Genomic DNA, 16548 nt, shown 5'->3' on the forward strand with positions numbered 1-16548 from the left:
GCAACTCGGCCCAGGGCATTGCACTTTATCATATATTATGCAGCACAAAGTCATTGCTCAAAACAGTATTCTTTCTTTTATGGATTTTTTTTCAATTTTTCATCTGTCCAACCAATACCCTTGTTTCATTAAACTATTCCCTTCTGTATCTTCTTATACTGAGTCAAGCCCTGGAGAGATCTGCTATAATCAGTTACACTTTGACTTCCTTTGTCATAAGAAAGCTCATTTAGATTCATTGTCAAGAACCTATGGAAGATCTTCTTGACAAAAGATACATTTCCTTAAAATTCAATTTTTCCATGGCTTTTCTGAGACTTTAGAATAGCTATTGCTTCACGCCAGTGCCTCATGTATTTGCATTCTGTTAGTAACATGCACAAAGATACTGTGTAAGATTACAAAGATAAGCTAAAACGTCTTTGGACTGATTATGAGGCAGATAAAATCAGGCTTTAGTGATGCCAGTCCTCTCTTTCGACATAAATACAAGAAATAGTACCAAACTTCAATGTATTTTTCTTAACAAAATGTTTACTTAAAAATACAATGAACACATTCTCTTCCATGATTCTGTGTGTGGTCAGACAACCCTTTTTCCTCCATGGAGGCACTGGTGCCTTCAGTGAAAGCACATCAATGAGTTCAATCAAAGGACCACAATAACACTGAAGGTCCAGGTTTAGATCCACTAACATATATACTCGTGAACAGCCTGAACTAAGTTTGCAAGCAACTTTCTATACACAGGAAAAACTCTGTCCCTATTTTTGCATGCTTGCTTTCAGGTACGTGAAGAAGAAAAGGTAATAGGAAAAAGAGGAGATGCCCCAGTGTGGCATTCAGAATTTACAGTGTTTGTCTCGAACAATCCAAGAGATATGGACTCTGACACTCAAGATATCTGTTGTGTGTCTTGTGGCATCTGAGAAACAACATTTGTTGATGGACTAAAGAGATCTACAGCTGGCTCTGGGAGCAGGATACTCCCCTGCAATAAATTAAAGCTGTGGTGCCAGTCGTCTCATCCTCCCCTTCGTTATGCAGAGACCCCAGCAATTATCCAAACAAAGACTATCTGCAGGACTTAACCTGGTGCCATACCTACCCCCCTTGTTATCTCGGGGGAGCACGGAGAAGATAGGAGTTTTTCCTTACTCCGGAAAGAAAAGTAGGGGGGCAGTGGGCAAGAACTGTATAAAAGTCTGGGACTCTATGGGTGCATAGGAAGTACTTTTCCACCAGGAACCACTTCCCCACTGACGACATCGCTGCACCGTGGGTGGTAACTATGCTCTCTCGCTTGCTGTCCTCTATCTCTCCGCTTTCTCCTCTGTTTTCTTTCTCTGTTTTCCTGCCTGTCCTATTCGCTCTAGGGACCTTTGCTTTGTTTCTCTAATAAATGTTTGTTGTGCATGGGACATCTGACCTCATTTGCATCTTAATTTCACCAGTTGGGATCACCTTTATGAAAAATTGCCACATATCCGAATACCGGATCGTGACACCCAGTTATATCCTTTTGTCTAGTAATAGCTATTCTGTTAAATCATTTGGAAACAATAAAATGGATAGGACATTTAAGGAACCAAACCTGCTCCACCAGCGGGGATTATCACAGTCTTATTTCCAAATGTCTGCCGTGCAACCTGCTCAACTTTTCCTGCATGTGAGCGGGATACAATTATCCTTGGAGTTTTCTCATTGTAGGAGGAACGAGCTTTTACATTTGATCCGCCATCCACCATCGCCCAGGCTAAAAGAGAAACGTAAATTCTGCTAAGATTTACAAAAGGCAACCTGTTAAGTGTAAAGATAAAATATATCTGAGAAAATTGAACTTATGCCTCTGATTTTATTTCCCTCCCTACTGTGAAAGGGAAAGGTAGGGCTGACAGAAAGAAGGGGTGCATGTGCACACAAGTGGAAGAGAAACAGTCCTCCCACAACTTCTGTGCATATGGCATTATCCCATGCCTGACGACTCTTGTGTAATAGATAATTCCAAAAATACAGAGTAAGAAGAAAAAATCCCAAGTAGTAATACTTAGACCTTGCAATTGGAAAGCCACTGATGTTACAAGAATGGCTCTGAATCAGAAACAGATCCAGTATTTCCTCAAACATCTTTTTTATAGGAACAAGAAGCCCCGTTGCCCTTCAAAGCAGAAAGCAAAAACATTATGGAGTCATTTTGTTCAGAAGGATAGCAATGCCAAGGAATGAAATAGCTCAGGAGGACAGTACTACTAAGGAAAACATTCGATGCTGTGTTTCGGAGGGCTGCATTTAGAATAGGCAACCTCCCACTTGCTTCACCATGAAGTTCAAAGACGAGCCTGGTAGGTGGCATCCCCTAACCATTAATTTGACATTTACTTAGCAGACTAACCAGCAATTTCATCTCAGCAGAGGGCCAGATTGTATGGCAACTGAGTTATGCGTAATAACAATGCTGACTGCCCTTTATTGCTTTGTATTTCTGTGGTAGCATTAGGAACAATCCTATTCACAACCTATTGGTATTTTCAGCTTGGGAAATGAATACTCTTCACACAGAATGACAGAATTCATTGCATCTCACCTGATGCCATGTCTGAACATTTCACACTTCACTGCTTTTAAAAGGAGATAAATTCTCAAAATTACAGAGCTAAAGAAAATTTATTCAGATAGATGCTGATACTTAGAAAATTATGTTCTAAAAACCTCTAAGATTCTTCAAGCATACTGGAATATAGCACATACTTAAATGTCTGGAAATGGCATTAACATTTATAAACTGTAAAGATATTTAGCATAAAACATTGATAGAACAAACAAAAAATAAATTTATTCAGTCTTAGTTTCTGTGCCAGAGCTACTGCAGAACTTCACAACTCTAGAGGTCAGTATTGCCTAAGGGAAAAGCAGAACAGAAATTCTTATTTCAAATACATAGTACATAAGAGGCAAATACTAAGATTACTCTGAAGCTGTCAGGAGTGCATACACACTGCAAAACTTGCAGTCATCCTCCCTAACACATCATTAGTACTACAAAATTAATTATTTCAGGGTTGTGGCATTAAAAGCATGTCAGATAATCAATAAGGCTATGCTAGACAGTCTTTCCTGTTCATAAAAACAGGAGCCATTAAGATCTTTAATCTTTGATCTTCAGTCTGAATATAGGAACACTCCGATTGATGGCATCTTAATTCTTCAACATAGTTTCAGTTAGTTTGTTTTCAATGCATCAAAAATGCAAGAATACAAGGACGGCCTTTTCCTTTGTGGTTTTATAGTACAGAACACATCTGCAGCTCTCATGCTGAGGTCTGCATCAGTGCTATTTTGCCCCAGGTACTATTTTCCCGTTTACACCTACCGATGTTCTCTCAAACATCAAATTTTAATTAACACTATGACTGAAGATGCTGGAAATCCATGAAGCCATAGAGGTACCTGTATATGCTGAGAACGGCTTGTGTATCACTCCTATGACTGGTTTACCATTGACAGCCACGCAAACCATTGTCGTGACATACTGCCGAAGATCCTCTGTGGGCAAAACGAGAAAGGGAGAAAAGTTTGCAGCCAGATGCCAAGAACACAAAAAGGAAGCAGACCTGACATTACAGAAATGCTGTTCTTTGAGCCTACTTTCTGCCTCTCACAGTTATGTAACTTTGTCGTATCTTCAAATAACCTTGCAGTTTTCAAAGGCACTTCAGTTTTCCAGCAATTTTTCCTGTTCAGTAGATGTAACGTAACTCATACCAGATCTAATGCTAACAGCTGTGTCTTACACAGCATAAGTATTTTCATGGAAACTTGTGCCCCTATATTCTCCCTTCTCTACCCTGCCTCCTATCTTTTATTGGTTCAAAGCTGGTAATTCAAAGAACATTCACCCAAAAAGGTGATTGTATCAATGGAATAAGTAAGAAAAAAAAAAAAGAATCCCCATTTTTTTGTTAGTTCTGCAGCACTTATCAGCAATCATTTTTGTTGGATTGCCTTGTACTGACTAAGCAACATCTTCCAACATCTGAAAAACGGGAAGATTGAATTACACATGCTTTTTTAAAAAAGGCAATATTTTTATACTGAGGTAAACAGAACACTCATTTAGTATTCCCTTCCAATAAACACCAAAAAATTCTCCCATATTTAGGGTTGCCACAGTAATAACTGAAAGAAAGAAATGTGTCATTCCAGCTGAATCCATAAATTATAGTTATTTATTTTAGCTATAACTTACTGGCAAGGATTACCAAAGTCACTTCAGAGTTGATATATATAAAACTAAATGCTACGGCCTGCAAACCATAGAGATTTCATTATGCAATGTGTTCAATAAAAATCACACTAGGTTTCATGTAACACATTTTTAACAAGGAATGCCATTTTAAATACTTACTATTTTGTCTCCAGTATAAAAGGCAGACATCAGAATTACACACATGATTTGTCAACAAGAATCAGCTACCTGTGTATTCTTGTGTAGCATCTAATGGATCGATCCAGACAGTAACACTTTCTGCTGGAACCTCTTTAGGCTGTATTTTTTGTTTTATGTCTTCAGGAATACTGTGATCCCAAGAGACTGTCTCCTGATCAGCTGCATCAACATGTTCTTCAGAGTTTATCTATGGTAAGACAACAAAAGCAGTTGTATTAATTTAACATATACAGAACTGTGGTACTCAGGAAAATTACAGGTTTGCTCATACCTTTCATTTTTCCCTTCCCCTCCAGCTAAAAATGCAAGAATTAGTAATTTTTCAGCAACTCACACGTTATTACCACTATGTAACAAGCAATGGAAAACCACAATCCAAAATTTTACTGTGAACCACACCACAGCTGGACACCATTTCTTTGGCTGCATTTCCTCCTAATGAAAGTTCTCACAGTATGAATTGCAGGCTTTTTAAAATCAAAAGGTAAATGCAGTTGCTTCAAAGACTACAAGAAAAACATATGATTTTGGAGAATCATATGATATACAGGTAGAGGTCTAAGAGTCCATTTATAAAGATCAGTAGATGCAGATTGAAATGAACAGATACTTTATCAACGAGTATTTTGCAGACTGTAGCATGAATTGAGGGAGTAGGAATCCTAGTACATACTTCTGCTTCAGGCACCGAGCTACAACCAGCAATTCAAGCAGCTCAGCTGGATGTAACCATTACACAACTGTCAGGTGAATGTTCTTTTATAAACAAGGTAGTAACATTCCATATGTCTTTAGGGTAGGTTGTGCTAAGAACCTAAGATTGCCCATGAAGCACGTTTGCAAAACAGCAGTCAAAGGCTACTTTTAAGCCTAACATCACCTGCTGCCTAGCTTCATGAATTTTATTCTGGACTGGAAGGCATTTCAGTATGCCAAGCAGAGTTTGGTCCAGTATCAGAGCACACAGTCCCAATGTGCTGTATGGAATAACATTCTGCAAACCCCTATAGTATGTCACTGTGACTGCAGTAACAAAATATTTTTGGATCACAAGAGATGCAAGTATCACAAACCAATATACATAAAGGGAAGGTTGCATGGGGTTTTGAGCAACCTGGTCTAGTGGGAGTTGTCCCTGCCCATGCAGGGAGGTTGAAACTAGATGATCTTTAAGGTCCTTTCCAACCCAAACCATTCTATGATTCTATAATCTTTAAAGATCTCTTCTAACCCAAACTAGCCAATGATTTTTACATAATTCACATAATTACAAGAAAAGACTTCACACACCTCAACTGTAACAGATTATTAGCAAAGGGTTAAGGGCCATCTTCTCCAAGAGAATTAAAAGAAAGCAAATAGAACTGTAGTAACTCCAGCCATACATCATAGCTGTCTTCTCACGTAGAAGCAGTATTTGAAGCATTGTATGCCAAACCCAGAGTCCTTGAAGTTACTGTGACATTTACAAATTAAACACTGTCACTGTGCAATAAACCCGATTATTGTGTTTCCCCCTAGGGAAAATAGTACTGCAAAGCCAAGATGACTAGTCCCACAGACTTGGCAGCTTCAACACATCCCCCAGGCGGTTTCAGTTCCACTACAGTGTATTACGCACCACCACAAGAATACATTTCCTCAACAGAAGGAAGAGGCCTCCAAAAAGTTAGAGTTGGAACCAATCCTCAAAAGGAAGAATATCTTGTTAGACCTGTTGTATAACGCTTGTGGGGAGTCTCTCTCAACAGTCATAATTAATGTGCCAGGAAAAAAAAACAAAGGGAGGCAGTGGGGTGGGAGGTGGGAAAGATAATAGTGATGAGGTTGCAGAGCAATCTGGAGAACAAAAAATAAAAAAAATCAGCTGGGTCACTAATTCTTCCTTTCATATGGCTATTTATTCAGTAGCCTTGGCTGAATATTCTATAAGCCATAGTCCACATAGAAATTCATAGCCATTCCACCAACATGCAGTTGTTAAATCTATTTAATTGCTAGGAAGCTACGTTAAAGATTTTGCAAGACATAATAGGCTTGCAAAAGACAAGGAGAGGATCACCAATGTTTAAAAATGGAAACTTCTCTTTTTCCTCCTACTCCTTCTCCTTTTTTTAAATGCATGAGAATATACCCAGAAAACACGTCTTTGTGTCAATACGATATTCCGTTCCCACTTGCCGGAAGCCACCAAAGGCCATGACCTTACAATTCAAGCTCTTCTGTAGTGATATGGATACACAGTTGACTGCACTCCCAGGCCTTCATGCAGACATCAGAAGTAGCTATGGTAGAAAGACAATCACAATGCCCAGTGCTTCAGACAACAGAGACTGTTCCAGCAAGATATGCCAAGTCTAACTGTTACGTTAGTGTAAATAAAGTTTGCATGCTTGCTATCATGTACATAACTGTGCCTACTCCTAAGAGTCAGATTTAGATAGCAACCTATCATGCAAGAGTTCAAGACAGCAAGCAGAAGACAGACATGAATGACTGTTTGGGGTTAGCCACCTAACAGCTGTAAATGCCCATCTCAGGAAGCTCTGTAAGCTGCTCACCAACCTCGAGCTTAACTACGTTTTCAGCAATTTTCCAGTTATGCTTGAGGGGAAGGTCCTCCTCACAAGGAAAAACTGCATCAAAGACAGAGATTTAATAAAATATATGTAAATCAGTGAATGGACTACTGCTGAAAGGTCAACAACAAAAATACTTTATGAATGAGGCAATCTGGCTGCATTTTGCCAGTGCAGAGCTTCCTCAAAACAAGCCTGTGAGGTGCAGGAATTCTGTAACAGATGAAGGATGCTGCTTATGGGAGCCAGCAGCCAAGGTCAAATGGCAACACAGGGATCAGCCCATGGTGTACCTTCCAAAACACCAAGGCATTCCCAGCCTTTGGAAACCCATTGCACGGAAAACACTCTCCTCTGGCATGTTGGTGATTGAAATACAGATCGGCTCAGGGACATGGAAAGAAACTCAGGAGCGTACTACGAACACACAGGGATAAATCCAGTCCTCTGAACACACAGCCAACAGTCCTGACCACGTAAAGACTTCAGGGAAGCTCACAGTGGCTCATTGTCCTGTGTTGGGCTACTCCCTACCAGCACTTCACCATGGCTATGTGGCAGCTCATCACCCAGCAAACCTACTTGAATACTGGATAGCTGTTTGTGGCTAAGTGAACAAACAGGCTTTTTCCTGGTTTGGAAGACTAGGACACAGCTGTAGTTCTGCTTTTGAGTTTACCCATTAAAGATAGGTTAAACTGAAAAAGAATTAAAGTTTCTGTTCAAATACATAAATTACTTTTTTTAAAAAATAAACATCAGTACATGAAAACACAATGCTTTTCTTGGAAAGTGCATAGTGGCATATGAATTTTACTGATACTTATTACTCCCCCTTCCTCCCAACATCCTTATCCACCCTAAAACTCATTTTGTGTTTTAATATGCAAATAATCCAAGATCTTGAAAAAAGATGAGGAAGCACAGCTCTTTATTCCCAAGAGTCAGTATCACAATCTGATAATTAAGTCCTCTCAAATCCAAATCTCAGTGCTGTTTCAGAAGAACAGAAAATGAGAACAGTGCATATACTGTCCCACCTGTATTATAAATAAGAAATAGTAAGTTGCTTAAGGTGAAAACAAAAGTCCTCACAGTTTATGTAACAACAAAAGATAATATTCACTAGTCAGAGTATATTGTGTTTCAAGCACAGAGACTGAATAAGTCTGGACTGGTCAGGCTGCACAGAGAGGTGACAGACGCCCCATCCCCGGAAACACTGGAGGTCAGGTTGGATGGGGCTCTGAGCAACCTGATCTAGTTGAAGATGTTCCTGCTCACTGCACGGGGCTGAACTAGATAACCTTTAGAGGTCCGTGCCAACCCAAACTACAACTCAATCAAGTCTACTGACTTGAATGGGACCATGGAAATGAAAAGCCTGGAGGCCCGGACAAAAATACCGCATAGGGGAATGTCAGTAAAACATTAACAGCTGTTCAACCATGTTGTTCTGTTTTGTTAGGGCACTAACTCTGCATGACATACACAGCCACCTCATCACTGATTATGCAAGATATGCAATACACATACCCAAGAGTCAAACTTAACTTTGCCATTTGTATTCACATGACAGAAGATGGAGGAAAGTGGTGGAGGCACAGAAGGAAATAAGCAAATGCGAACAAACAATAAACCAACAATTATTCTAATACCTTCCTACTGGCTGAGATGTTCCCTGTTGACAGTGGAAGGCATTTTATCACTACATGCACCCTCTGAACTACTGTCTAGAGTGATCAGTAAGAAGATACCCACAACTACGCATCTTGAAAGGTACGGTGACATACTAGGTGGCTGCACAAGACTGTACTTGATTTGCTGTTATTTGACTGTGCTTCAGAGATGTCAAAACTCAGGGGGGAGCAGCTCAACCAGCAGCCTTGGAGCTTTCCCCTGGTTACAGGCCAAGCCTCACAGCTCAGCCCTCCAACCACTGCCACCATGCTCCTCCCGAGAGTGATGTGCCCTAATTCTCCCTACAAGTCAGAATCTTGTTATCTCCATTTGCTCAGCTTCTCTGTTTTTTCCCTCAAATGTATCAGAGGTGAAAGCTGTCTCATCTTCTCACAGCATTTGTACATACACAAATGTGTGTGAAGGAGTAAGGTGCCAAAACCTCTGAATGTAAATACTCACTCGGCAAGTCAGGGCATATAAATACACACAATAGGAGAGCACTCTCCAGGAGATCACAACTCAGTCAAAGCACTGTAGTTCCAATAACAGAAGAGAGTATCTAACTTATCCTAGTTACAAAACAGGGCTCCAAAATCTGCTGCAGAATGAAGGACTCACATTTAATTGCAGCCAGGGCCACTCACAATCCCTCCATTTCAACTTTTGAATTTTGGGGCAGCGAGTAGCAGTTTTCACCATGAACCAAAGCATCACATCTTTTTAAATTTAAAATTACTTTAAGAGTTAAACAATTTGAATAGTAGCCTTGCCAGCATAGTAAAAAATTGTAATTTTGTTCAATATACTCTTTAAAGCCAGCTACTTACTTTTGAAAGGGTTCTGTTTCTCCTTAGATCACCACAACATATTAGAAAGGGAAAATGAGCTTTTACAGGTGATCTTCTTCATGCCTTTCAAAAAGGTTCCTCTTGCTAGGGTCCAATTTACAAAGAGTTTTAGCGGGGCTAGATTTTATTATGAAAGGATAGAGAGGACCTTGCTGAATCACATCCCTACATAAATACCTTGTTAAAAGGTAATAAAGTAAAATACAGATAGCAATTTTGTTTGCATATAAATGTGTAAGGTATAAAAATATACTAATATATAAAATAATAAAAGGTATAAAAGATGTTGGCCTCATGTTGTTATTCATTTGAAACAAAAGCAACAAATACTTCTAAAATAATGCCATGATATGGATAACGGAGATATGCACATCTGGATTTCTGCAGGGCCAACTTTGGCCTCCTCAATCAATTGTTAAGGGAAGTCCCATGGGGCATGGTGCTAGGTGGTAAAGGGGCTCAAGATAGTTGGTCAACATTCAAGGACCACTTCTTGCAAGCTCAGAATCAGAGCATCCCAGTGGGTAGGAAATCAAGGAAGAAAGCCAGGAGACCAGCATGGTTAAACAAGGAACTGCTGTGCAAACTCAAGTGGAAAAAGAGAATCTATGGATCATGGAAGGAGAGGCTGGCCACTTGGGAGGAATATAAGACAGTTGTCAGAGGATGCAGGGAGGCAACTAGGAAAGCTAAGGCCTCCTTGGAACTTAACCTTGCTAGTGAGGTCAAGGACAATAGAAAGGGCTTCTTCAAGTACATAGCAGATAAAATTAACACTAGACGCAATATAGGCCCACTGCTGAATTAGGTGGGTGCCCTAGAGACAGAGGATATAAAGAAGGCAGAGGCACTAAATGCCTTCTTTGCCTCTGTCTTTACTCCTGCAGGCTTTCCCCAGGAGCCCCAGATCCCTATAGCCCCAGAAGAAGTCAGGATAAAGGAGGAGTTTACTTTAGTAGATGAGGATTGGGTTAGGGATCAGTTGGCAATCTGGACATCCATAAATCCATGAGTCTGGATAGAATACACCCGGGGGTGCTGAGGGAACTGATGGAGGTCATTGCTAGGCCACTCTTCATCATCTTTGGTAAGTTGTGGCCAAAAGGAGAGATGCCTGAGGACTGGAGGGAAGCAAATGTCACTCCAGTCTACAAGAAGGGCAAGAAGGAGGACCCGGGTAACTATAGACTGGTCATCCCTGGAAAGGTGATAGAACAACTTGTTCTTGGCATTATCGCTAGGCGTATCAAGGATGAGGGGGTCATTAAGAGCAGTCAACACAGTTTTACCACGGGAAAGTCATGTTTGACTAAACTTATAGCCTTCTATGAGGAAGTAGCCAGGTGGATAGATGATGGTAGAGCGGTAGATGTGGTTTATCTTGATTTCAGTAAAGTATTTGACACTGTCTCCCACAGCATCCTTGTAGATAAGCTGATAAAGTATGGGTTTGGTGATCAGGTAGTGAGGTGGATCAAGAACTGGTTGAAAGGAGGAAGTCAGAGAGTTGTAGTCAATGGGGCAGAATCTAGTTAGAGGTCTGTGACTAGTGGCGTCCCTCAGGGGTCGGTACTGGGACCGGTACTGTACAATATCTTCATCAACGACCTGGATGAGGGTATAGAATGTACCCTCAGCAAGTTTGCTGATGACACTAAACTGGGAGGAGTGGCTGACACACCAGAAGGCTGTGTTGCCATTCAGCAAGACCTAGACAGGCTGGAGAGTTGGGAGGGGAGAAACTTGATGAAATTCAACAAGGGGAAGTGTAGAGTTTTGCATCTGGGGAAGAAAAACCCCATGTACAGGTTGGGGGCTGACCTGCTGGAGAGCAGCGTAGGTGAAAGGGACCCGTGGGTCCTGGTAGACAGGAGGATGACCATGAGCCAGCAATGTGCCTTTGTAGACAAGAAAGCCAATGGCATCCTGGGGTGCATTAGAAAGGGTTAGTAGGTCAAGAGAGGTTCTCCTCCCCCTCTATTCTGCCTTGGTGAGGCTGCATCTGGAATATTGTGTCCAGTTCTGCGCCCCACAGTTCAAGAAGGACAGGGAACTGCTTGAAAGAGTCCAGTGAAGAGCTACAAAGATGATTAAGGGAGTGGAACATTTCCCTTATGAGAAAAGGCTGAGGGAGCTGGGTGTCTAGCTTGGAGAAGCAGAGACTGAAGGGCAACCTCATCAATGTTTACAAATATGTTAAGGGTGAGTGTCTGGAGGACGGAGCCAGGCTTTTTTTCAGTGACGTTCAGTGATGGGACAAGGGACAATGGTTTCAAACTGGATCATAGGAGCTTCTACATAAACATCAGAAAAATCTTCATTACTGTGAAAGTGGAGAGTGACAGAGCACAGGAACAGGCTGCCCAGAGAGGTTGTGGAGTGTCCTTCACAGGAGACATTCAAAACCCATCTGGATGCTTGCTCTGATGTGCTTTAGGTGATCCTGCTCTGGTAGGGGGGGTTTGACTAGATGATCTTTCAAGGTCTCTTCCAACCCCTAGGATTCTGTGATTCTGTGATTCTGAAGGCAAAGAAGTTCACACTGACAGAAGTTCTGGAGTCTCCTCTACCATCAACTACTTTTTCATTTATTGTAATGACAAGAAGGCACTTCATGCAGGAACAAGATGACAGGGTCTGCAAAGAATATGGATAAGGCTAAGTGTCAAAAAGCTCAATTAGTGCTTATCAAAACTTGTTATGTGGCTTTGGTCATTAAGCCAGCAGGAAGCAGAAGGAAACAAACAGGTTTTCAGAAATGGTAGACGTATCTGTTGCCAGTTTTCTTCAACTGACTTATTTTGGATAGAATTTGGCGAAAACAAGAAAAATGCAACACAGAGAATCAGGAGGGGACACAGAATTCACAGAAAAAACTACAATTTAAAACCAGTAGAAGCAATAAAACCACTCTCTTATTAGCTTACAAGTTGCTTCAGCAGATCGCAAAATTCTCCATTACAGTTCCATACTGATGCAAGCCTAGCAATGAGAAAGGGATGACTAGCTTGTCATAAGAGCTGCAACACTACTTTTCGTTTTAAGAAAATCATCCAAATAAAGCCAGGTTAGAAGTCTACCAATACAATAACACTGAGAAAACTTTTGCTGTTTGTGAGTGGCTACAAAACTAAGGAACTCAAATCTCCAGATGCTCCACTGACAGATAAAACACCCCCAGTATACACACAAGCCAAATTAACTACTTGTAATTACATCTGAAAAGGTAATCACAGAACTCATTACCATGAAGTTACAGGCTTTAATTTCATTTTAGGTAGAGAGCACCAGCATAAGTCATCTAGCATCAGTTATTCATGTTAAGAAATGCATCTCCAGACAACACCTATTAATGAGATTTCAATTAACAGTCACACTTCTTGCTTTACTTAGAAATCTGTTGACAGTTGCTAATATCATCCAGGTCAGAAGAACATTAATTTTTTTTAAAACCCCAAGACCTAAGGATGTCATTCTCCCAACATGAAGAGACAAAAAAATTACTGAACTTATTCAGCAAAGCATTGAAATCCTTCTAAAGTTTAAGTAGCATTTTGGTTTTTAACCTACTTCTTTAATATATCTGTCTTTCCCACAGAATCAGTATCAAATGCAGAACGTGCCATCTCGGATGAAATTCCACTTTTCCAAGTATGAAACCGGGCACTGCGGTATGAAGCCCGTAAACAGATGGTTTGAACATAGAGAGAACTTCAGGTAGCTTGATAAAAAAGGAGTGCTTGGAGACATCAAAAACTTCAATTTATTTAGAAGAAAATCTCATTAAAAGTAAAACTGTCATGTTGTTAAATTTCCACTTCAAACACTGATGCACTGACTTGAAATGAGTTGCTTAACACCTGTCTTGACTGGGAAAGATAGAAAAACCTTCAGGTTTGGGGCAGTGGCAAGACCAAGAAAGTGATGCTTGAAGAGGAAGACTGGGATAGAGGGAAGACTTGAGTTTCATCACAGTCATGATAAAATAAAACAAAACTTTTTAAAAAAATAATTAATAAAATAAATTTAAAAATTAAAGTGAATATAAAAATAGAAAAAATATAAAAATAATATAAAATAAAAATTAAAATAAAAGGAACATTTCTCTATTCAGTAGAAAACAAGAAACAGGACCTCATTGCTCTCTACAACTACCTGAAAGGAAGTTGCAGTGAGGTGGGTGTTGACCTATTCTCCCTAGTGACTAGTGATGGGCCAAGAGGAAATGGGGTCAAGTTGCACCAAGGGAGGTTCAGACTGGATATTAGGAAACATTTTTTCACAGAAAGAGTGATGAGGCACTGGAACAGGCTGCTCTGGGAGGTGGTGGAGGCACCGTCCCTGGAGGTGTTAAAAAAACAGGTGGATGTGGTGTTTTGGGCGATGGTTTAGTGGTTAGGGCTTGTAGGGCAGACAAGCTGGACTTGATGATCTTGAAGGTCTTTTCCACCCTTGATGATTCTAAGGTTCTGTGATTCTAAGACATGTAGCTGGTGCAACTACAGAACATAAAACGATGCACTGGTCAAAAATAAGCCAAAATAGCTGAAAATGAGAGCTGAATTAATTCTGGCAAATAAGACTGAGGTCTGCAACCTGTGAAAATGACAGTATAGTGCAGAAGCAAAACAGAATTATGTGGGTCACTTTAAAATCGGCTTTTTCATACTCAGACGCCAGACAGACTTTAGTCAAAGTGCTGGTTTAAGGAACACATTGTCCTCTGTCAATCACTCCTGCCCCTGTGAGCAAGGGAGATTCTTCCTCCCTCCAGTTTTGTTCCCTTACTTCAAGGAACTGGGATTCCTGAGGGTTGGTCTTAGGAGCAAAGACTGAGGCAAAGAAGGCAGTCAGCAATTCTGCCATCTCTGCACCCTCTGTCTCCATATCTCCGACCTCATTTAGCAGTGGACCCACTTTTTCCCTACTCTTCCTTTTCTCATTGATGTATTTGGTATTACCTAACCTAGCCGTGACAAGTCTTGAACTGATGCAAAGGCAGCTATTTATCTTAAATAAGAGCAGGTGCTGTAAGCAGTGGAGCTCCTCTTCCTCTGCAGAGACAATATCTTTAGCTAAATATAAAGGCAATACATTTTCCATGGTGTTTTTTTTCCTCTGTTCCTCCCCTCAGATTTTCAAAGCTTTTTTACAAATCACAAACTGTCATGACTGTAAGACTCTAGATTTATTTCATCTTCTGCAAGTGAGAAGCCTAACTTTTGCACCTTCTTTTAATAAACAATCCTTAAGAAAAGTTCTGCTTCAGGCAGACTTTTTGTATGCTCTCCCTTAGTATGTCCAGCAGCACAATACAGGGAATCCAAGGCTGCTCACTGACTTAAAATTTGTTTCAGCCAAATGACTTCTCTCCTCAGTTATATTTAAACATTGGAAAGCCATTGCTATTCTTAGAGGATAATTAACGGATCATTTCCTTTGCACTACAGGCATATTTTGGCATCCAGTTTTTGTGCTGGTTTGTTGGTTTTTTTCTGGCTGCAGCACTTGGCACCAATTTAATTGTTGAGATATCTCTGTTAGGCTCAAGGACTCCAGAATGTGAGTAAAACAGCATTTTGTGTAAGTTTACTCTTGGAATTCTTGGAATTGAGCGCCACTACGTACCATATACAGAACAACCAGGTTATCACATCCAATCAGCATGGGTTTATTAACAGAAGGTTCTGCTTGATGAACCTGATCTCTTTCTGTGACAAGATGACCCTCCTGGTGGATGAGGGAAAGGGTGTGGATGTTGTCTGCCTGGACTTCTCTAAGGCCTTTGACACTGTCTCCCACAGCATTCTGATGAAAAAACTGGCTGCTCATGGCTTGGATGGGCACATGCTCTGTTGGGCAAAACATTGGCTGGATGGCTGGGTCCAGAGTGGTGGTGAATGGAGCTAAATCCAGCTGATGGCCGGTCATAAGTGGGGTTCCTCAGGGCTCAGGACCAATCTTTTCAACATCTTTATCAACGATCTTGATGCACAGATAGAATGCACCCTCAGTAAGTTTGTGGACAACACACCAAGTTGGGAGGGAGTTTTGATCTACCCGAGGGTAGGGAGGCTTGAAAGACAGACTTGGACAGACTAGATCGATGGGCTGAGGTCAACTGTATGAAGTTCAACAAGGCCAAGTGCCAGGTCCTGCACTTGGGCCACAACAATGTGGCAGTGCTACAGGCTTGGGGAAGAGTGGCTGGAAAGCTGTCCAGCAGAAAGGGACCTGAGGGTTCTAACTGACAGATGGCTGAATATGAGCCAGAAGTGTGCCCATGTGGCCAAGAAGGCCAATGGCATCCTGGCCTGTAATAGAAATAGTGTGGCCAGCAGGCACAGGAAAGTGATTGTCCCTCTGTACTCAGCACTGGTGAGGCCACACCTCAAATACTGTGTCCAGTTTTGGGAACCTCAATACAAGAAGGACATTGAAGTGCTGCAGTGTGTCCAAAGAAGGGCAACAAAGCTGGTGAAGGGCCTTGAGAACAAGTCCTGTGAGGAGGAGATGAGGGAACTGGGGCTATTTAGTCCAAAGAAAGAGAGGATGAGGGAAGACCTGAAAGGATGTTGCAAAGAGGTAGGCGCTGGTCTCTCCTCACAAGCAGCCAGTGATAGAACAAGAGAAATGGCCTCAATTTGCACCAGGGGAGGTTTAGATTAGAAAGAACTTTTTCACAGAAAGGGTTGTGAGACATTGGAACATGATGCCCAGGGAGGTGGTTGAGTCACCATCCCTAGATGTGTTTAGAAGTTCTCTCGATGTGGTGTTTGGGAATATGGCTTAGTGCTGGACTTGGTAAAACAGGGTTGATGGTAGTCCTTGATGATCTTACAGGTCTTTTCCAACCTAAGTGATTCTATGATTGTTTCAGTTTGTGTTTGGCAACTTTTGTTAGCAGCATCATCTCCAGCAAGAAGAGGGGTTTTGTCTGACTTCAGCAAGGCTTTTTATTCTGGAGCATTCCTCTGTACACAAGGATAAG

General features: G+C 41.1%; 1 protein-coding gene across 1 annotated transcript; it reads right to left on the reverse strand.

Annotated features, from left to right (window-relative positions):
- Window positions 1-1594: 1594 nt before the first annotated feature.
- Window positions 1595-14444, reverse strand: IMPAD1 (inositol monophosphatase domain containing 1; the record flags this gene model as incomplete). The annotated part of the gene is made up of 4 exons (XM_009995585.1): window positions 14346-14444; window positions 4475-4634; window positions 3448-3543; window positions 1595-1756 (listed from the first exon to the last, which is right to left on the reverse strand). Coding segments are annotated over exons 1-4 (517 nt in total), but the record flags the coding sequence as incomplete, so codon positions are not given.
- Window positions 14445-16548: the final 2104 nt, after the last annotated feature.

Source organism: Chaetura pelagica, unplaced genomic scaffold, assembly GCF_000747805.2.
Source record: "Chaetura pelagica isolate M959 unplaced genomic scaffold, ChaPel_1.0 scaffold83, whole genome shotgun sequence".
NCBI lineage: Eukaryota > Metazoa > Chordata > Aves > Apodiformes > Apodidae > Chaetura > Chaetura pelagica.